The 21,458-nt window shown below is 41.1% G+C and overlaps 2 protein-coding genes, 1 non-coding gene and 1 pseudogene across 3 annotated transcripts; 3 read left to right on the forward strand and 1 right to left on the reverse strand.

The window, feature by feature from the left end:
* The first annotated feature begins 390 nt into the window (after nucleotides 1-390).
* On the forward strand, nucleotides 391-472 carry TRNAS-GCU (transfer RNA serine (anticodon GCU)). Its single transcript has one exon. It is a non-coding gene; the product is annotated as a tRNA-Ser (tRNA).
* A 144-nt stretch (nucleotides 473-616) lies between these two features.
* LOC115679175 (protein RETICULATA-RELATED 1, chloroplastic-like) lies at nucleotides 617-4,193 on the forward strand. Its single transcript, XM_030602762.2, has 7 exons — nucleotides 617-1,221; nucleotides 1,625-1,723; nucleotides 1,916-2,136; nucleotides 2,632-2,701; nucleotides 2,916-2,995; nucleotides 3,415-3,479; nucleotides 3,869-4,193. Exons 1-7 carry the CDS (start codon nucleotides 694-696, stop codon nucleotides 4,060-4,062), a joined length of 1,257 nt encoding a protein of 418 aa, XP_030458622.1. The 5' UTR covers nucleotides 617-693; the 3' UTR covers nucleotides 4,063-4,193.
* Nucleotides 4,194-4,246: 53 nt separating this feature from the next.
* On the forward strand, nucleotides 4,247-6,435 carry LOC115679174 (scarecrow-like protein 3; annotated as a pseudogene).
* Nucleotides 6,436-7,369: 934 nt separating this feature from the next.
* LOC115679179 (tubulin-folding cofactor C) lies at nucleotides 7,370-8,653 on the reverse strand. The gene has a single exon (XM_030602765.2). It carries the CDS (start codon nucleotides 8,528-8,530, stop codon nucleotides 7,472-7,474), a length of 1,059 nt encoding a protein of 352 aa, XP_030458625.1. The 5' UTR covers nucleotides 8,531-8,653; the 3' UTR covers nucleotides 7,370-7,471.
* Nucleotides 8,654-21,458: the final 12,805 nt, after the last annotated feature.

Genomic DNA, 21,458 nt, shown 5'->3' on the forward strand with positions numbered 1-21,458 from the left:
GGGGCCGGCGAGGGTCGCCGGCCTTCGGGAAGGCCCAGGCGTGGGCCACCGCTCCTTCCCGACGGCTGTGGCGGCGGCCACCGGCGAAGGCTTGGCTACCGCCGCAGCTGCCGGTTCTCTGTTTTTTTTTTTTTTTACGGATTTGGACGGATTTTTAACGGGAGGGCATATTTGGGACTTAGATAAAAGTTTGTGGTTTTTCTTGAGACAAAAAAAAATTCAGGGTATATTTGGGACAAAGTGTAAAGTTGAGGGTTTTTATTGGAATTGGGCCACAGAAGAAATTTAACGAGATAAAGAAATAAGATCCTCAATAGGACGATAGAATTGTTTATTGTTATAATAAATAAATATATATCTACTCTATGTATGCGCGCTAAAAGCAACAACGTCGCTTTGGCCGAGTGGTTAAGGCGTGTGCCTGCTAAGTACATGGGGTTTCCCCGCGAGAGTTCGAATCTCTCAGGCGACGTGTCGTTTTGATTTTTCCCTATTCTTCTTCTTTTTTTTCCCCCTTTTTCTATTGTTTTGTCTTTTTTTGGGGGCATTTCTCTCGACGGAATCCAAAACTAGAACCTCTCTGGATTCTCTCTGGTGTATGTAAATGTAATGTAGAAGTTCTTGCGATTGCATCGCGATTCAGGCACGCTCTCGAAGGATCATTCCCTCCGATTCCGATTCGCATCGTCGACCATGTCCGCCGCGAGCTCGCTCGATCTGCAGCCGTCTCGTTTCTCGGCTCCGGCGAGCAAAGCCAACGGCGCGACGCTCGAATTGAGGATCGCCTGCTGCTCCATCAAGAACCCTAGCTACGGAGCCCCGTCCGCCGCATTGTCGCTGCGCCGGTCTTCGGCAGGGGACGGGCCGGCTTTCTCCATCGTCAGATGCTCGAGCTCGGAGCCCGCCTCGATGGGGACTACTACTCAGGCGATCCCCGGCGTTTTGGAGAGCGGAGCTGAACCGACGATTGGTGGCGGCGGCGGCGGGGGCGGCGGCGGCGAAGAAGGGCCCCGGGGAGGTGGCGGAGGTGGAGGCGACCACGGTGGAGGTGGTGGCGGCGGCGGCGATGGAGAGGAAGAAGAGTTCGGTCCGATATTGAAGTACGAAGACGTAGTGAGAGAGACGGAAGCGCGAGGCGCAAAGCTTCCTGCCGACATGTTGGAGGCCGCCAAGAGTACGGGGCTTCGCGAGCTTATTCTTCAACGATATCTGGATTTGCAGGTTCTTTCGCCGTTTCAAATTAGTGAATGGATCTCAACTTGTCGTTTCCATGCTGTTGGTTCTTCGAGAATATCATCGCTTCACTTGTGTTTCTATTATCAAACAAAAGTTGCGGGAACTTGTGAGTAGATATTTTGAGATATTACTAGAGGGAGAGCCAAAATGGGAATCGGAAGGTGAAATGTGTGTTTTAGGAGCATAAGGTTTTTCTTTTCTGGGCACTGCAAGGACAGTTACCATCAAACTTTTCACCTTGTTGTATATAAAGATTAGCCTTGCAAGGTTGCCGAGGGGATTGGTCATGTTTAAATGTCCAGTAGTCGAGTTGAATCTATATCTCTCTGGTGCATTTTCTGTGTTGAAGTTATTTTTTCTGGTGCTTATACTCAAATTATACTTGCAGGGGTCATATTGGCCACTGGGCTTTCTAATGAACCACTGCTCAATGCTTCGGAACAGGATGTTGGCTGATCCTTCTTTTCTTTTCAAAGTTGGGACTGAGGTACATTGATGTTCTGTTTCGGTAGGTGGGTTTGGTATTATGTGATGTTATCACGTGTTCATTGAGGACACTTGACACCGATAGAGAGACTGAAACTGCTTATTGCTTGACCTTCCAGTTGGATTTTGTGCAGTCTAAAAATCTGTCATGTAGTTGTGTACTAAGCTCCTTTTGTTGTCTTGCATGGTGCAGATAGTCATCGATTCCTGCTGTGCAACTTTCGCTGAAGTTCAGAAGAGGGGCAAGGATTTTTGGTCAGAGTTTGAGTTATACATGGCTGATTTGTTGGTTGGTGTGGTGGTAGACATTGCTTTAGTTGGTTTGTTAGCACCATATGTTCGTATAGGGCAGAAGTCTACGTCGAGAAGTATGTTTGGACGCATTCAACATGCTTGCGGTTCTCTTCCCAGCAGGTTTAGCTTCCCTTCCACAATCTTCTTGTCATTTGAAACTTTAAGTAGTGGATGATGAGTTACGAGATTTAGCTGTTGACATCGTGTAAATCACTATTCTATTTTTGTTTTGGTAAGGATAAATCACTATTCTATTTGTTTCCTGCAATTGTTGAAAGTCGATGATTTGATGAAAACACCTAGAATTAATTTAATTACTTTGAAGAACAACCCTAGCTAGTCAGTTAACTTCTTTTGACTGAGTAGTTAAAGGCTCAATACCGCTATTCTCTGCCTGATAAATGTCAGTGGTAGGAGTAATGTGGCCCCTGGTTACTTTTTTTCCTTTTTTTTGAAGCTGTACCGGCATGTTGTTCAGGTTTTGATTTGGTCGTTGTGTGTTTGATACGCCACAATTAGTGAAAATGGTTTTTGTCTGTAAATGGAAGATATATGTTATCTCATTTCCTGTTGAGCTCTTGATAATTATAGTTACATATCCTTTGATCTGTGCAGTGTTTTTGAAGCTGAAAGGCCTGGTTGTAGGTTCTCTATTAGGCAGCGGATTGCTACATATTTCTACAAGGTATCAACCATAGCTAGATTTGTTATGTAGCTCAAAGGACATTTCTTTAAATATTTTGGAGGTGGGAATTAGATTGTTGGTTGAATTTTGTGGTTTCCAAGCTTCTTTCCATTTCCCTTTCCTATGCTCAATATGTGTTCGGGATTTTGCTAGTTGTGTTTCTATTTGTAAACTTTAATTGTTTGGTTGGCTGAGTGGTTCATTTTGGATCCAGGGTGTATTGTATGGATCCGTGGGATTTGGATGTGGTCTTATAGGTCAAGGAATAGCAAATTCGATCATGACTGTTAAAAGGTAGACAACAAATCCTACTATCCACCTGCATTATTTTGCAGATCTTGATAATCTTTTCACTGTTACGGAGTGTGATGTGGAACTTCTGGCATTTGTGACTTTACTCTTTTTTTTTCCATTTTTTATTATCCGGCAAAGCACTTTAAGCATTTTTATATATGCACAAAAATGATTTCGTGGAAAATGGTTGGTAACGGCTTTTCTCTCCAAACATGTGATGTTGGGATTACAGAAATAGCTTGTGCTGCTCTGGTACATAGCTCCCTGTCTCTCTAACACCCAGATCCGCACTCCCTGCACACATACATGAACAAAGCACATGGACCTCGGTCATAATAGTCGTAGAGCTGTCATGGATTTTCTTTTGCCATTACCTCTTCACTAGGTGACTGATCTTATGAGTGCATTGTTATCTTCAGGAACATTAAGAAATCAGAGGAGGATATACCTGTGCCACCTCTTATACAAAGTGCCGCACTTTGGGGTAAGTTCAATCGACAGTTTTTAGGTATCTGTTCAAGTTATTATAGAGAGATCATTGCCTGGAAAATTAATTTCTTAATATTTGAGTAGCTGATGTTTCGTTCTTTTCTGCTTAACCTTTCTTTTTCTTTTTATCTGCCGACATGTTGTGCATTTTAAGGTCGTTGCCGGTGGTTAGAGTAAAAAATCCGACACTTTGGCTCTAGCGGGCTAGATTCTTGTTTGCATATTATTGGTCGTTCTTTATATGCCGTCTTATAAGAGCTGGAGAGGAAGCAGCGAGAGCTTTTCTGCACTAGAAATTCAACTGTAGTGCTTTGCATGTACAGCTAGACATCCATTTGAAATTGCATGATTCTGTTCTGTGTGATGACTTTGCTTCTCTCTCAGGTGTTTTCCTCGCGGTATCTTCCAACACTCGTTATCAAATTATAAATGGCCTAGAGCGCTTGGTTGAAGCATCACCTTTGGCGAAGAATGTCCCACCTGTCGCAATGGCTTTCACTGTCGGTGTGCGGTTTGCCAACAATATCTACGGTGGGATGCAATTTGTAGATTGGGCTAAATGGAGTGGGGTTCAGTAGCAGATGCTTGCGCGTAAATTATATTATCCCATGTATACCATTTGTCATTCTTTGAAACGGGGACAGAATTTCTTTGTTTGGCAAACTGTCGGTTACATCGGTAAGAACAGTATGATTTTCAGGTTTTATAATGATTTCCATACGGTGGCGTGTTTCTGCTCTTTTCTATTTGGCTACGTGAGGTGGAGAAGTAAATGGTGAGACGTGAAGATAGGTCTCGTCTAGAATACTGGACAGAGTCCCTCTCTGAGCTCACTTGCTCGAGTCGTACTTTTCCTCCGAACACAGCTCAGACTTCACGGATTACAACTCTTGGTGAGGATTTTATTTGTTTTTCTTTTCTGGGTGGTCGCTCTCTTACTTAATTGGCACAGATTTGTTGTTGTTCTTCACTCTCTGTATATTGCTACTTGGCATCACTTCTTGTTTGGTTTGCTGGATTCTGTCGGTCTAATTTCTTTCTCCTCTTGTTAGATGGTAGGAATCGCTTAATCTTATCATAACTTCTCCGACTGGTGGACCTGTTCTTCGCCATTCTCATTGCCCAATCCGATACATTGACTTGATCGGGTCCGGATAGAGTTTGCTCGTCTCATTTCTGCCGATTTCTTGAATTCCTTCTCTCTTTCTCTTTTGGTCATCTTCTGGAATGAAGGATAGATGTCTGCCCTAGTCTGAAGTAGATTACCACTGTTTAGAGTATTCCCGTGGACTGTCCCCAAGTCACCTCCATTGGGACTATTATCGCCTGCGTCAATTTTGGAAGTTTTTTTGAGTCTTTGATCAGTAATGCGATGTTTCAAGACGACGGGTCTTTGTACGTAACATCCTCTCCTTTCCAGTTCTGTTCCATGATGTCACTTTCGCCAGGTTTTGGGTCACCGCATTCATTGCCAAAGGAACTAAAATCCAAGGAACGGGGCTTGTACTTGATACATTTGTTGCTAGCTTGCGTGAATCACGTCGCCAACGGTAACCTTGAGAATGCAGACATTGCCCTCGAGCAAATCTCTCGGCTCACGTCTCTCGATGGGGATACTATGCAATGGATCGCGGCATACTACATGGAGGCGCTCGTTGACCGGATACTCAAGGCATGGCCTGGCCTTCATAAGGCACTTAATTCTACTAAAACGTTATTGCTGCCTGAAGAGCTTCTTGTCCGCAAGCTGTTCTTTGAGCTGTTTCCATTCTTGAAGTCGGCATTTGTGCTCCCAAATCAAGCTATAATGGAAGCTACGGAGTTGGAGTAGAAGGTTCATATTATTGATCTCAATGCAGCTGAACCCACACAGTGGATTGCGCTGCTTCAAGCTTAGAATGCACGGCCTGAAGAGCCGCCCGTTCTCAGGATTACAGGGATTCATCAGCACAAAGAGGTCTTAGATCTTGTGGTCCGCAGATTGACTGAAGAAGCAGAAAGATTGGATATTCCATTTCAGTTTAATCCAATAGTTAGCAAATTAGAAAATCTTGAGTTTGAAAAGTTGCGTGTGAAGACTGGTGAGGCTCTGGCAATCGGCTCAGTTAGTCAGTTGCATATACTATCGGCCTTGGACGATGAACATCACCGGAAAAGATCGCCTCTTCCATTTAAGAAAAGTAATGGAACTAACTCACACAGTCTTACTGATGAGCCAAAACACGCTGGGTGAACTGCTTGAGAAAGACTTGGTAAATGGGAGTAGCCCAAGTACTGATTCAGCTGCATCGTCGCCGCTTTCTCTAAATGCTTCGGGCAAGATGGATAATCTCCTCAATGCTTTGTGGGGATTGTCCCCAGAAGTTATGGTAGTGACACAGCAAGACTCGAACCATAACGGATTCGCTCGCGGAAGCTTTGCACTCTTATGCTGCATTATTCGATTGTTTGGAGTATATGGTGTTGAGGACATCTTTCGAGAGATTGAAGGTGGAGAAAATGCTATTTAAGGAAGAAACCAAGAAAATTATATCATTCGAGGGAGCCGTAACGAAGGAACGACACGAGAAGCTCGAGAAGGGGATCCAGAGGCTTGACTTGGCTGGATTTGGGAATGTGCCGTTGAGCTACTAACGGGAGGTTGCAGGTGAGAAGGTTGATGCAGGGATACAATTGTGATGCCTGTAAGATCGAAGAAGAAAACGGATGCGTGATGATGTGCTGGCAAGATCGGCGTCTTTTCCCCGTGTCGGCTTGGATATGTCAAAAGTAAGATATTATATTTTGGCATTGCTTCATTGGCTCACAAGTGTGTCTAATCATTTGTAGGATCTGTATCTCCTGAAGAGTGGAACTAATAATTTTCAATCCGGATGATTGAACAGTGCACTCTTAGGCAAATAACAGTCGGTCTTTATACTCTTTCGAAACGGAAATGTCATTGTCAAGTTCGTGAATGTGCATTTAGATCGATCTGATTATGGTTACTGTTTCATCCCTCGAGTTGCAAACGTCGACGTCTTATCACATGCCGGAGGGTTTCGAGCCTGCATGATGATGACAAAGAAAGAAGGGTTGGGTTGATATTGATTCCTTGTCATGACTTCTTAATGGAATTAGCATTGTTCTTCTGGTTTTAATCAGTTAAGTCTGTTTTTCCTTGAGCTATTCAGAATTCTTGAAGGACTCCATTAGTTCATCAACGTTAAATGACCTGAGCCTACACCCAGAGAAATGGCCTAGAGGGTTTCAAGCGTGCTCATTAAGTTTCGAAAGTCGTTACGCACGCACGGCTCACGCAATGCTCATACCGAGATCAGAACTTCGTTCTTTCTGGTCTTTCTCAAGCTGTGAAGTACGACATTTGACATCAAGGTGTTAGTCGAGTCTGCAACAACCGGATCTCTGTATGAGCTACGAGATTCGAGATTAATGGTGCTTGTGATCAACAGGCGTTCACTGGCAGCGAACCCAATGATGTTTCTTTCTTCCCAGAAACAAAAAATGAAATCCCACGATGCTTTTAATCCCCAAAGCTATTATGGGCTTTGCGTGGATCTTATGAAGCTTACACTGCATCAAATTCGTCCCCAAGACTTCGCGACGTCACAGCATGATCAAATGCCTCTCGACCTGTTTCATCTTAAAAGTAAGCTGATACTGCAGTTCATGCAAAAACAAGAGAAGGGTTTGAACTCTTCAGCAGTCTCTTGAAAGGCAATGCACGACATTGCAGAATGATTCGAACATAAGTGCAAGACAAGATTCAGGAACCAGGATGGAACCAAGTGAAGCAGATGATGCTCAGTGCTTTGGTTGGTGGTACACAAAATCCGTTTCTCTGGCGAGAGGCATCAAGCACAGGTATCAACAACAGCCGCAAAATGAAGAGGATGAAGATCAGTCGAATCAACACAAGCCAATTAACAGAACAGACAGACAAAACTCCACCGGAATCTCGGCACAATCTCACGCCATCACGAGCTCTCAAGCAGACACATCGGAGATGTCAATAGTTTCAATGCGCTCGTTCTCGGGCAAAACTGACCAATTCGGAGACTGTGCGGCCCTCAACCACTTGAAATCGTCGACCTTGGACCAATTCCCGGTTTCTTCGCCGAGCGCGGCGTCCTCAAGATCCCGCTCGATTCCCCGGTAATGGAGACGACACGGCGCGAACCTCACTCCCGAGCAATCCTCGATGATGGGTCTGCTCCTCACCCTCAAGTAGAAATCGCTCGCATTGGCGTTGTGAATCCTTATCTGGTGCGACGCCAGCACGAACACGCAATCCTCCGCCTCCTCGATCAGGACTGATCCGGTCACGGGCCCAGCGTAGACCCTGCAGTTCCTCAACCTGTGCACGAACAGCGCCCTCGCGCACCCGATCAGCCTCACCTCGCACGACTCCAGATCCGACAGCGTGAACTCGCCGATCTCCAGTCCCCTCACGTCCTTCGCCAGAACCTCATTTGCCCTGTTCCTAAAACCCGGCGAATCGGGCACGGCGACCGCCAAGCTCCCGGCTTTCGCGGCTGGCCTCGAATCGCGAGTTTCCGCTTCGGCTCCCTTCAACGAGGACGCGGTCGGTTCCTTCCTTGCGGGCTTGTTCTTGAAAGAGAACTTCTTCTTGGGGATCAGCTCGGAGCTCAGGTTGTCGAGGGCCTGCTTCAGATCGGAGATGGTCTTCAGAGAGGACCGGACCTCGTAGGAGGGCAGGTAGTAGGAGCTCTCCGCGACGAGCTTCTCGAGGTCGGCGATGGAGGCGGAGATCTCGTCGAAACTGGGCTTGAGCAGGGACGGGTCGGCGAGCCGGCACCGGGCGAGGCGGGACTCGATGGACCTCCTGGACTCGCCGAAGAGGGAAAGGAAGGACGAGGTGGACTCGAAGGAGGCGGCGGAGGCGGGCGGCGAGGGGCCGGGCACGTCGGGGCGAGGCTGGTGGCGGTTCGAGAGGCGCTCGAGCATCGCTAGATGCTTCTTGCGCAGTGCGGAGACGTCGGCGGAGTCGGATCCATCTGCTGCTGCTCCTCCTTCAGTTTCCATCGCCGGAAGCAGAGCGAGCCGGGAGATGCACGAAGCCGATTCGAAGGAGGAAGACGACCCGACCGCCTCGCGAGTTTGGGCTCCTGTTCTTTCGTTCTCAGAATTTCAAAGCTTTGAGTTTAATCCGAATTGCTTGATAATTCTCCTATTATATGGAAAAAGAAAAACGTGAACTTTTTTTTTTCTTTTTAGTAATATTAATTAATCCTGAGAATAAAAGTACAGGCGACATCGAAGAGCAAATTCAATAATTCCGTCATTTCTTTAATTAATTGAACTTTCAAGCCTCTGAATGCATCGAAATACGGATTTTTCCCATCAGATGGCTGTTTTCTCGTCAACTCCATCATCGTTATCAATACATTAAGATTAGCGTAAATCGTGTAGTTAACATACAACTATGCCGCAAATGAAAAACAAAAAAATCTAGTAAATTGTATGGATATGGGAGTGTCAACAATCAATGTCTAATGCACCGATAGCATAGCCAGGGATAATAAAAGTTAAAGGCGAATTTTGATGAGTGACCAAGCCAAAATCGAGTCAATACCTGTCAAACGAATGGATCAGATCAAGTTTGAGCGGGTAAAAACTTCGTGACACCAAGGCTAAGGAAATGAAAGAACAAGCATAAATGCCGACAACAAAGAGCTTTCAAATCAGTCACCACGTCGTCGCGGACAATTGCCGCCAAGAGCCGTTGCTGTCGCGCCTCCATCCGATGATACCAACCCCTTTGCTCTCTCGATTCATGTGGCACGTCTCTATCTATTTCTCTATGCTAAGGTCGCAACTCGTTTTGGGTGTGGTGGTTGGGTTGTGAATTACAATTTGTGTGGTGACCCAAGTGAGTATGCGTGGTTCGACTCCACTCATCCAATTCAAAGTGCCCATGGGCAATTGGTAAAATTCGGACCTAAATGGATTCTCTAGAAACTCATTAAGACTCAATTTGACCGACTTTAATTTTTTAAACCCATTTTCACATTACCTTTTACATATATAGAATTCAGTCCTAAAAGTACAAGTCAGAGAATGGATATATGACTCATTTTGACACTTCTAGACATAAGAGACCAATAATGAATTTAACTGTAAACATAAAATGTTATAAATCCAAAGTATGCGAAGTCTTATACGTAATTCATAAGAACTCTCTATTATCAGTTAGATTACGAAAGATGATTGACTTATGACATACTACAATGAATATTTCTTCTTATTTTTGCAAGGCATTAGAGGAAAGATATACATTTTCAACCTTGTAAAACCTTATTATTTTATGGATTTTAAACACAATCATATCTTGCACCAAAAAATCGAAAAGAGAAAAACAAAAATGAATAGGCTATGTTACTTTGGGCCTGAAAAGTCCAACCATTACCATAAGGATAGTGGAAGACGAAGATAGAAAGTAGTGCCATCGTACCGAAGTAGCTTCATTGGATTAAATGGGTTTAAATTGGTTTTTTTTAGCCCATTATAGCCCATTATTAATTGGGCTTTCCTCTATTAGACCCATTGCAAGTTAGCCAATCCATATACCATCGAACTTATTAATTATGATTTAAAATATAGTCATTGACCCATTTCGCCACCTCTACTCCATGGAAGGTTTGGACCTAAGAAACCTTATCTAAGTTTATATTAAGGGCCTAAAAGGATTACTAATAACAATCAATTGTGTTTGGGAAGGCCACGAGGATCATGCGGGTCTATTAACTTGAAACGTCTGACCCTAGAAACATTATGCCTATGAAACCATGATGCCAAGTTGCAAATAATAATGATTAAACCTATGTAATCCTGTTTTGACTTATATATGAACGGGAATGCTTCAAAATTCGAAAATAGTTTGATCTTTTGCTTTGCATCCTCATTTATAAAGTGACTTGGAAGGAATTATTTACAATATATGCGTTTACATTTATTGGATTTTCTCATCCTGTAATGAAATGTAATAATTAGTTATAAAGAAGATGATTTGCACAAATACTACTACAAACTACAGACAACAAAAATGCAATGACGTGTGGCAAATAGTGGCTAGATTTGATCATAAATTCCGGCAAGAAAGTAATTTCGTACTATTGGGATTTTTACGGGCGAATTCCCTAAAAAACTTCCAACTTTAGGTTAAGTCCCAAATCTACCCCGAACTTTTTTTTGCCTCAGGAAAAATCCCAAACTTTAGGTCCAGTCTCAAATCTGCCTCAAACTTTTTTTTGTCTTAGAAAAAACCCCAAACTTTAAGTCCAGTCGCAAATTTGCCCCAAATTTTGTTTTGTGTAAAAAAAAATCACCAAAATTCAATTTATTTAAAAAAATATACCCCCGTGATCCAATCCCAACTTAACGTGGTACTTTCATGTCGACAAAAAATCCACATTAGAAAAGTAATGAGGCGATAGGTACAGGCTGATGTCGCATTCCACTTCGATAACAAATCCAACCCAATAAAAATTGTTGAAATTCTCCAAAATAAAATCGTTCTAGGATATGAAAGTTAGGGATGATAACAAATCCACCACAAATTTTTTTTTTTAATTTAAAAAAATTGAATTTTTAGGTTCAGTCCAAATTTACCCCGAACTTTTCTTTGTCTAAAAAAGCCCTATTACTTTGTTGATGTGGATTTGTTATCGACGTGGAAGTGTCACATCAAGTTGGGATTGAATTACGGGGTATATTTTTGAAAATAAATTGAATTTTGGTGATTTTTTTTACACAAAACAAAATTCGGGACATATTCGGGACTGGACTTAAAGTTTGGAATTTTTTCTGAGACAAAAAAAAGTTCGGGGCAGATTTGGGACTGGACCTAAAGTTTGGGGTTTTTCCTGAGACAAAAAAAAGTTCGGGGCAGATTTGGGACTTAACCTAAAATTTGAGATTTTTTAGGGAATTGGGCCGATTTTTACTTTTGGAAACTAAAATTTATGCCAAAAAAAATCAAAATTCTGGTTTTAATTGGAGAAATTAAGGTGGCCACTCCAAAAAATGTTACATTGTCGTCTGGCCTAAATTTCTTTTTATAAATATAGTTGTGCTTATCCAGACCGCAATGATTATTTGGGCCTACTTACTTAAAAAGAATGCAGGCAAGCCTAGAAATATCGAGCCGTTAGTCCCCTGAATCCACGAGGCCAAATTGTTAGTAACATCTAATTTATAAGAAAATTATGGAGAAACAACATTTTACTAGAAAATTGAATAATAAATCTCTAGAACATGTACCATTTCGATAACTTAATGTGCCCTAATTGCTGCTACAATCCGTAATTCATTACTATATCAAATAGGATTCTCTCTTAAGCAAAGGCAAGTTGAATGACAATTACTATAAACGATCCATGCGATGAGGACACAACATGTGTGTTCTTTCCATGGAGCGAACTTTTGGCCAGATTTGGTGATAAATTCGGGCCTGAGTTTGAAATTATGCCCTTTCCATTATTTAGATACCGTAGATGGCTAGGTCTTTTCAAATAATCCATAATTCATTTCTGTATCAGAAATGTTTCTCTCTTAAGCAAAAGCAAGTTGAATAAGAATTACTATAAAAGCTCCCCACAATGAGGACTCGACGCGTGTGTTCTTTCCATGGAGTAAAGTTTTGACTAGATTTGATCATTAATTCGAGCTTGAATTTGAAATTATGCACTTTCCATTATTTAGATACCGTGGACGGCTAGGTATTTTCGAAGAAGTAAGATAAAATCAATAGAAAAATCCAAAAGATTGGTTTTAATTCCATAACATCAAAATGTTGGAAAAGAATTGAGTAAATGTTTTCACTTAAATGTGAAGGAGAATTTTTTGAAATTTGAAAATATATTGATTTTTTGCGTTGCATCCTCATTTATAAAGTGACTTGGAGGAAATTATTTACATTATATATATATCTTGGATTTTCTTATTAATATGTATTGTGATGATATCATTGAAATGTAATAAATAGTGATAGCGAAGATAGCTTGCACGAATACTACTATAAACTGCACACAACAAATATGTAACACACGTGTTGAGTGAAATGTATATGTGAGTTGTGTAAGACTAGTCTCACATCAGAGAATTGATATGGTATTGAGTAGTTAATATATCTAAGTTGGCCTATAGCTTATTGGCTACTTGCTCGTTGAGTGAAAGTGGGTCAAACTTGATATGTTGACGGGTTCAGATTTTGGCTCTCTCTTGGCGATATCACGAGATGAAGGTATCGGGTATCTGTTCTGGAGTTGATAGTTGATTGATGTAGAAACGCGGGCTTGATGGCAGACTTCATAGTTCGGTATGTGTTTTTGAGTGAATGTGGGTCTAATTTGATACGTTAACGGGCTCGAACTTGGGGGTGTAGCAACACAGCCCGATGGCAGACCTCATAGTAGACCAGATTCATCTATCTTTCTCCGGGTGTTCACCCTACCTTTTAGCCTGTGAAATGAAAGCAGTCTAGCGAAGCCTTGAAGTCACTTTACTCTCTTGATCCGAATCCCTTTCTGGTGACATGAAAATTCCACTGCGCTTAACACTTGGAGTTCGAAGTGGGATAGAGATAATGAGCTCTTTAAAGCCCTACATTAGACAATTAGTGTATATCTAAGTTGGCCTATAACTCATTGGTTTAAGCTTTTAAGTGAAAGTGAGTCAAACTTGATATATTAACGGGCTCAGACTTGGACTCTCTCTTGGCGATCTCCCCGGATAAATGTATTAGGTTTTTGCTGCGCGCTCACAACAGCATGCCGCGTGTGTGTTTTCCTTGGAGCGAGCTTTTGGCCAAATTTGGTCATAATTTCGAGCCTGAGTTTGAAATTATGCACTTGCCATTATTTAGATATCACAGACGGCTAGGTCTTTTCAAATAATCCATAATTCATTACTGTATTAGATATGTTTTTCTCTTAAGCAAAAGCAAGTTGAATAATAACTACTATAAAAGCTCCCCGCAATGAGGATGCGACGCGTGTGTTCTTTCCATGGACCGAACTTTTGACTGGATTTGGTCATAAATTTGAGCCTAAGTTTGAAATTATGCACTTTCCATTATTTAGATACTGTAGTCGGCTAGCTCTTTTCAAATAATCCATAATTCATTACTGTATCATATATGTTTCTCTCTTAAGCAAAAGCAAGTTAAATAATAATTACTATAAAAGCTCCTCGCAATGAGGATGCGAAGTGTGTGTTCTTTCCATACAGTGAAGTTTTGACTGGATTTGATCATTAATTCGAGCCTGAATTTGAAATTATGCATTTTCCATTATTTAGATACCGTAGACGGCTAGGTATTTTCGATGAAGGAAGATAAAATCGATAGAAAAATCTAAAAGATTGGTTTTAATTCCATAACATCAAAATGTTGGAAAAGAATATGTTTAGACACTCGGGAGCAAATTAAGTATATCTGTCATTTACTCAACTAATTGTATTTTCGAGCTTCTAAATGCATCAACATACAAGTTTTTCTGATCTGGTGACTGTTTTTTCATCGATCTAAGACATTAGCATTAGTGCATAATGATTAGCATAAATCATGTAATTAACGTAGTACTATTCTATTCAAAAAAATGAATAATCAAGTAAATTATTTTAATATAGTCATTGGCAGTGTTAAGAGCCTAGCATATTGAAATGAATTTGCTAGGAATAACAAAATTTGAAGTTGATTTTGGGTTGGTGATTGGGCCAAATTCGAGTGACTTGCTTTGGAAAATAATATGATAATCTCATTTTGTTTTGCTCCTCCATGTAGATATGTTAAATGGGTGCATAGGGTTAGGTTTGGATAGGTCGAAAATTGATATGACCCGAATTGACTCTTTCAAGCAATCTTGACATATTTTTGTATAATACAATTTTAGCTATTCATACCCAATGCAAGCTCCATACCAATTTTCTTAACCATTTATATTACCCAATTTTTTGTGAGGATGGATCTCAACCATTAAAGTTGAAAGGTTGAGATGCGTCCTATTTTTTGTTCATTGTTATTCATTTTTAGTTTTTTTTTCTTTGTTTCCAATTTTGGCCGTCTTCTTCTCCATGACACCAAGGTTAAGAAAATGATTGGACAAACTTAAATGTCAACAACGAAGAAATTTGGAACAAGTCGACCTGACATCGCCAACCATTATTGCCGAGAGCCCTTGCCGTCGCGCCTCCATTCGCCAGCTACACTGATCCCCTTGCTCGCTTGACTCATCTGGCGCATCTCTATCTATTTCTATAAGGTTGCGTCTTGTTGCTATGGTGGTAGGATTGTGAATTATAATTTGTATGGTGACCCAAGTGACTATGTGTGGTTGAATCCTGCTCAGCCAATTGAGCGTACCAATAGGCGACAAGCCATAAATGGGCCAGAATGGGTTCTTTAGAAACCCACGAAGACCCAATCCGATTGACTTTAATATTTTAAAATTCATATTCATCTGGCTCTTTAAATATTTAAACAACATCTAAACAACTTGGTCCTAAAAATATGAGTCAGATTTTGACACTTTAGGCATAAGAGACCAACTATGATTTAACTTTAAGCATCGGATGTTATAGTTCCAAAATACGTAACTAGTAAGAACTTATATTATCAATTAGAATAAGAAAGATGATTGACTTATGACATTCGACAATGAATACTTGTTCTAATTTTTGAAAGGTATTAGAGGAACAAAAAAATTTTCAACTTTGTAAAATCTTTTTATTTTTATGGATAACACAATCATTTCCTGCACCGAAATATTGAAAGTAAAACGAAAAGCAATATGCCATGTTGCTTTGGGCTTGAAAAGCTCAACTAGCATCCAAAGGATAGCAAAGACGGAAAGAGAACGTGGCGTCATCGGATCAAAGTAGCTTCTTTCGATTAAATGGGTTGAAAGTGGGTTCTTTCTAAACTCATTATAACTCATTATTAGTAAGGTTTTGCTCTATTAGATCCCGTTGCAATCTATTTTTTTAAAATCTTAGCCAATGCATATATCACTGCAAATATGCAAAGATATTCATCGAAAATCATCTTCCCTCACCGAGGGAGCAAGGCCGGACCGCCCGCGAGGCCGACCGGCGACCGCCGGGGTCGCGCGACCCAGAGTGGTGACCGGATCCGGCCGAATATTAGCGGTTCGGCTAAGTGGAATATTCGTGATCCGGCCGCGGTGTAGCTCCACCGGAGCCCAAAAAAAAAAAAAATTAGCAAAAGTCCTTTAGCCAATAGTTGATTTTGAAAAATACTAATATTGTCCCAAACATTGTCAATTTTTTTCATATATTATATATTTTTCCAATTTTTTTTCCATGGCCTTGTGGGATCAAATCAGAACTACAAAGGAAAGAACGGAATAATCGGTTCCCAATTCACAAATAATATTTAATATTGGTCCCATTGGAACCGGACCGGACCGGACCATACCGATAAATATGTATTTTTCTAGTTTTTTCATATATATAATATTTTAATATATATGAAAAATATTTAATATTGGTCCCATTGGAACCAATTGTTCAATTTTTTCATATATTATATATATTTTTTCAATTTTTTCCATGGCCTTATGGGATCAAATCAGAACTACAAAGGAAAGAACAGAATAATTGGTTTCCAGTTCACATATAATATTTAATATTGATCCCATTATAACCGGACCGGACCGGACCACGGTCTCAAGACTAGCCGGTCCAGTCCCCGGTCCTAGAAACTGGGAACTGGTCCTCCCGGTCCGATTCTCGATTTTTGGATTGGACCAGATCGGACCGGGAACCGCTCACCCCTATTCCTCACCCATTTTGACACCTCAACACGCGAGAAGGTTTGGACCTAAAAACCCTAACCTAAGTTTATATTAAGGGCTCAAAGGGATTACTAATAACAATTAGTAGTGTTTGGGAAAACCACAACGATCTTGCAGGTCTATTCACCTAAGCCTAGGAACATTAGGCCTGTGAATCCATCATGCCAAGTGGTACATTACAATGACTAAACTGTGTAATAATGTTTTTGATTAAATGTGAAGGAGACTTTTTTGAAATTTGAAAATATCTTGATTTTTTGCGTTGCATCCTCATTTATAAAGTGACTTGGAGGAAATTATTTACACATATGTATATTTGATTTTCTTATTAGTCTGTATAGTTATGAAATCATTGAATTGTAATAAAAAGTGATAACGAATATGGCCCGCTAGTCCCTTTAGCCCAAAGGTATTTGCATTCCCCCAAAATGTATTCCCCCAAAGTCGAACAAAACGGGCCCCAAAGTAGCTTCTTTCGATTAAATGGGTTGAAAGTGGGTTCTTTCTAAACTCATTATAACTCATTATTAGTAAGGCTTTGCTCTATTAGATCCCGTTGCAATCTATTTTTTTAAAATCTTAGCCAATCCATATATCACTCAAATATCAAAGATGAATTAAAATATGAGTTCCTCACTAGGGGTGAGCAAGATGGACCGCCCAAATCGCGACTGGACCGGACCTGATCGGACCGACTGATTTGATCCGGTTCTCGGGAATATTGGTCCGGTTCCTGGTTTCTAAAAGTGGAATTGATTTCCGAGCGATCCGGTTCCTGGTTCTAGGGTGGGAACATGACCGATTGGACTAGACCAATAAATATATATTTCTAATTTTTTCATATATAATATATAATATATATGAAAAATATTTAATATTGGTCCAATTGGAACTGATTGTTTAATTTTTTCATATATTATATATATTTTTCTAATTTTTTCCATGGCCTTATGGGATCAAATCAAAACTACAAAGGAAAAAACGGAACAATCGATTTTCAGTTCACAAATAATATTTAATATTGGTCCCATTGGAACTGGACCGGACCGGTCCACGGTCTCAAGACTAGCCGGTCCGGTCCTCGGTCTTAGAAACTGGGAATCGATCCTCCTAGTTCGGTTCTCGGTTCTTGGGTTGGACAGGATCGAACCGGGAACCGCTCACCCCTATTCCTCACCCATTTTGACACCTCAACACGCGAGAAGGTTTGGACCTAAAAACCCTAACCTAAGTTTATATTAAGGGCGGATTACTAATAACAATTAGTAGTGTTTGGGAAAGCCACAACGATCTTGCGGGTCTATTCACCTAAGCCTAGGAACATTAGGCCTGTGAATCCATCATGCCAAGTGGTACATTACAATGACTAAACTGTGTAATAATGTTTTTAATTAAATGTGAAGGAGACTTTTTTGAAATTTGAAAATATCTTGATTTTTTGCGTTGCATCCTCATTTATAAAGTGACTTGGAGGAAATTATTTACATATATATATATATATATATATATATATATATATATATATATATATATTGGATTTTCTTATTAGTCTGTATAGTTATGAAATCATTGAATTGTAATAAAAAGTGATAACGAAGATGGCTTTCACGAATACTACTTTAAACTACACACAACAAAAATGTAACACGTGTCGAGTGAGATGCATATGTGAGTTATGTTAAAAAATTCCCACATCAGATAATTGGTATGGTGTTGAGCTGTTAATATATCTAAGTTGGCCCATGACTTATTGATTTAAATTTTTGAGTGAAAGGTGGTCCAACTTGATATGTTGAGAGCCTCGGACTTAGGCTTTCTCTTGACGACATCCTTGAATAAAGGTTTTGGGCTTTTGACGTGCGCTCCCAAAAAAGGCGATATCACAATCTATTCTAGTGTTTGGTGAATGTCTCAAGAAAGGAATTTGGTGACCAATGTGGTTTCCGAGCGGTAGGTGTTGTAGTGTAGAAACGCGGGCCTAGTGGCAGACTTCATAGTTCAGTATGGAGAATGAGATATCGTGTTGTATAATGATATCCGGATTAAGGGGAAGCACACCTAACACTAAGTGGGCCTGATGGTAGATTTCATAGTTCAGTTTGGAGAATGAGATATCTTGATGTAGAATGATATCCGGATTAAGGGGAGCACACCTAACACTAAGCTCACGTGTGATGGGGAGATTGTTGAGATGCTAGAGAAGTCTCACATCGGAGAATTGGTGGTGTGAAGCAGTTAAAATATCCAAATTGGCCTATAACTCATTGGTTTAAGTTTTGAGTGAAGGTGGGTCCAACTTGATATGTTGATAGGCTCGAACTTGGGGGTATAGCAACGTGGCCCGATGATAGATCTCATAGTTCGGTTTGGAGAAAAAGACCAAGGATAAAGTTGGGCGTTGATGAAGATTCGAATTGAGGGGAAGTACACTTAATATTGAGTTCACACTTGAAGGGGAGAATGTTGAGATGCACGTGTGATTTGTGTTAGAGAATACCTACATCGGATAATTAGTGTATATCTAAGTTGACCCATAACTCATTGGCTTAAGTTTTTGAGTGAATGTGGGTCCAACTTGATATATTGACGGGCTCAGATTGGCGATCTCCTCGGACGCAGGTACCGGGTTTTTGCTGCGCGCTCACAACAGCATGCCTTGCATTACATGTGGCAAACAGTGGCTAGGTTTGATCATAATTTCCGGCCAGAATCTAATTTTGTAATGATTAGGATTTTTACTTTTGGAAACTAAAATTTATCCAAAAAAACCAAAATTCTGGTTTTAATTGGAGAAATTAAAATGGCCACTCCTAAAAAATGTTATATTTTGGTCTGACCTAAAAGGGTTTCTATAAATATAATTGTTCTTGGGGTGAACCACAACAATTATCCACGCCTATTCACTTAAAAAGAGTATGTGCAAGCCGAGAAAAATTGAGGCGTTAGTCCCATGAATCCATGATGCCAAATTGTTAGTAATATCCGATTTACAAGGAACTTACTAGCAAATTATGGAGAAAATAACTTTTTACTAGGAACTCGAAAAATAAATCGCAGGAACATGTACCCTTCCCATGACTCAATGCGCTATAGTCCATAATTCATTATTGTATTGGATAGGATTTTCTGTTAAGTGAAGGCAAGTTGAATAAGAACTACCATAGAAGCTCCCTGCAATGAGGACGCGACGCGTGTGTTCTTTCCATGGAGCGAACTTTTGGCCAGATTCAGTCATTAATTTGAGCTCCAGTTTGAGATTATGCACTTGCCACTATTTAGATGCCGCAGACGGCTAGATTTTTCAAATAAGGAAATAAAATCGACCGAAAAATCCATAAAAATTGGGGTTAATTGTGGCAATCCCATGGCCATGCCAAAAGCCAGCCTCTTACTCTCTGTACGAAAATACAAGGAAAAACGATAAGCAAATTCCTTACAAATTTAGGCAATTTCAAGGAATAAAATTAATGTAATTTGTTTTTTTCTCAAAAATATAAAACCAGGGTCCAACTCAAATTTTCAAGTCACGAGGGGTAGAAGAGGAATACAATATATCTAAGGACCCTATAAATACCATTGCCCTTACACAATTCTCCACAAGTCCTAGGGACCAAATTACAAGAAAAGAGTTGAGGTTCTTGTCGTGCTCCTTTCCAAGATTTTCATTTTCATTTTCATTTTCTACAGGCCTTTTGAGAGAGATTGAGATGGAGAGGAACTCAAGAATCGTATATTCAAAATAAGTGTAACTTCATTTCCATGTCTATGCAGGATTGGGTGGCAAACCATTTCGCCATAGACATGCCAAGCCAGATTGTCGAGGCCGAGGGAGTGCAAAAGGAGGACACAAACGCGGCCATGTCGTCGCCGGAAGCTACGGTGGCCGCTGACGCCAGCGCAGGAGGGGAACCGGTGGTGGCTGCGAACCCCGAGCCGAGCACCACGGGAAAGAGGAAACGTGGTCGCCCTCGAAAGTCCGACAGTGATGAAACAACAATGGGTCCGCCTCCCACACCGGCACGGCGGACAGCCATGTCGCCCGCACCGTTGGCTCTCCCCGTGCCTCCTCCGTTTGCCGAGTCCTCCTCCACCAGGCGCCGCAGAAGAGGGAGGCCGAAGAAAACTTATAAGATAAAGCTCATGCGAACTCCTCCTTGTAAGTTCCCTCCCAAAAATAATGACGCGACAAGTTACAAGCATTATTATTATTTGGCATTGGAGACACATTTGGTGAGCTTTTACATGCTCCCTAATGCTCTTTGGATGTTGGATGCCACGAAGGAGGGGCGATCCTCATAAGACACCCGACTCCCTCAAATTAAATAGATCTTTCCTCGATCTAACGTTATGAATCTAATCTCTCAATCTACCAACTACTCCCATGTAATACGACAGTGCTCTAAAATACAAGTGCCGATTCCTATAACGGTCTTAAAAATGGCGTTGATTTCTTTTCGAGTAATTTTTGCATGAAGGGCAGTTCGTGGTGCCCTCACAAAGGCAAAACAGCCCCGTCTCGGTAGGGATGATATTGATCGTTGATCGGTCTGATCGGGTCGGGTCGGGTCGGATGCATAAATCAGACCTATCGGGCTTGCGCTGCAAAATTGTGAAGGGTTTGAATTGGGTTCGTACGGTCCAAAGGGAGAAAAATGAAATGATTCTTTGTACAACTATAGGGTATCCAAAGGGCTGAAAGCGGGACAACAATAATAGATATTTACGAATTTACCCTCGAATTTTATTTCGCTTATTGAATCTCTAAAATCTCAATGATTCTCGCAAGAACAGAATTGAACGGTAAACATGCATAGCCCAATGTCATATGTTTCGTGGCTAAAACTAACGTAACACTCTTTGCAGCCGCACTCGTTCATAAGGTCGGACCAACCTTCAAGCCGTACGTGCTATTGGTGCCCGCGGGACGCGTACGTATCGTCATATATACAAATTTATTTTGTCGTCGTCGCCACCTTAGTCGGTTATCTGATTTCAAACATCTGCTAAACCGTGGTTTTCAGGACATCATTCAAGAGCTGTTAGCATATGTTCAGGAAGAACATACAACGGTGGTTCCTATCACTGCTACTGGTGAGGTCTCTTCTGTCGCCTTCCATAGCAGCAATCCTGGTGGAGAA

This window comes from Syzygium oleosum, unplaced genomic scaffold, assembly GCF_021117445.2.
Source record: "Syzygium oleosum isolate NSW1041296 unplaced genomic scaffold, Sole_v2.1 Sole_v2.03, whole genome shotgun sequence".
NCBI classification, from domain to species: domain Eukaryota; kingdom Viridiplantae; phylum Streptophyta; class Magnoliopsida; order Myrtales; family Myrtaceae; genus Syzygium; species Syzygium oleosum.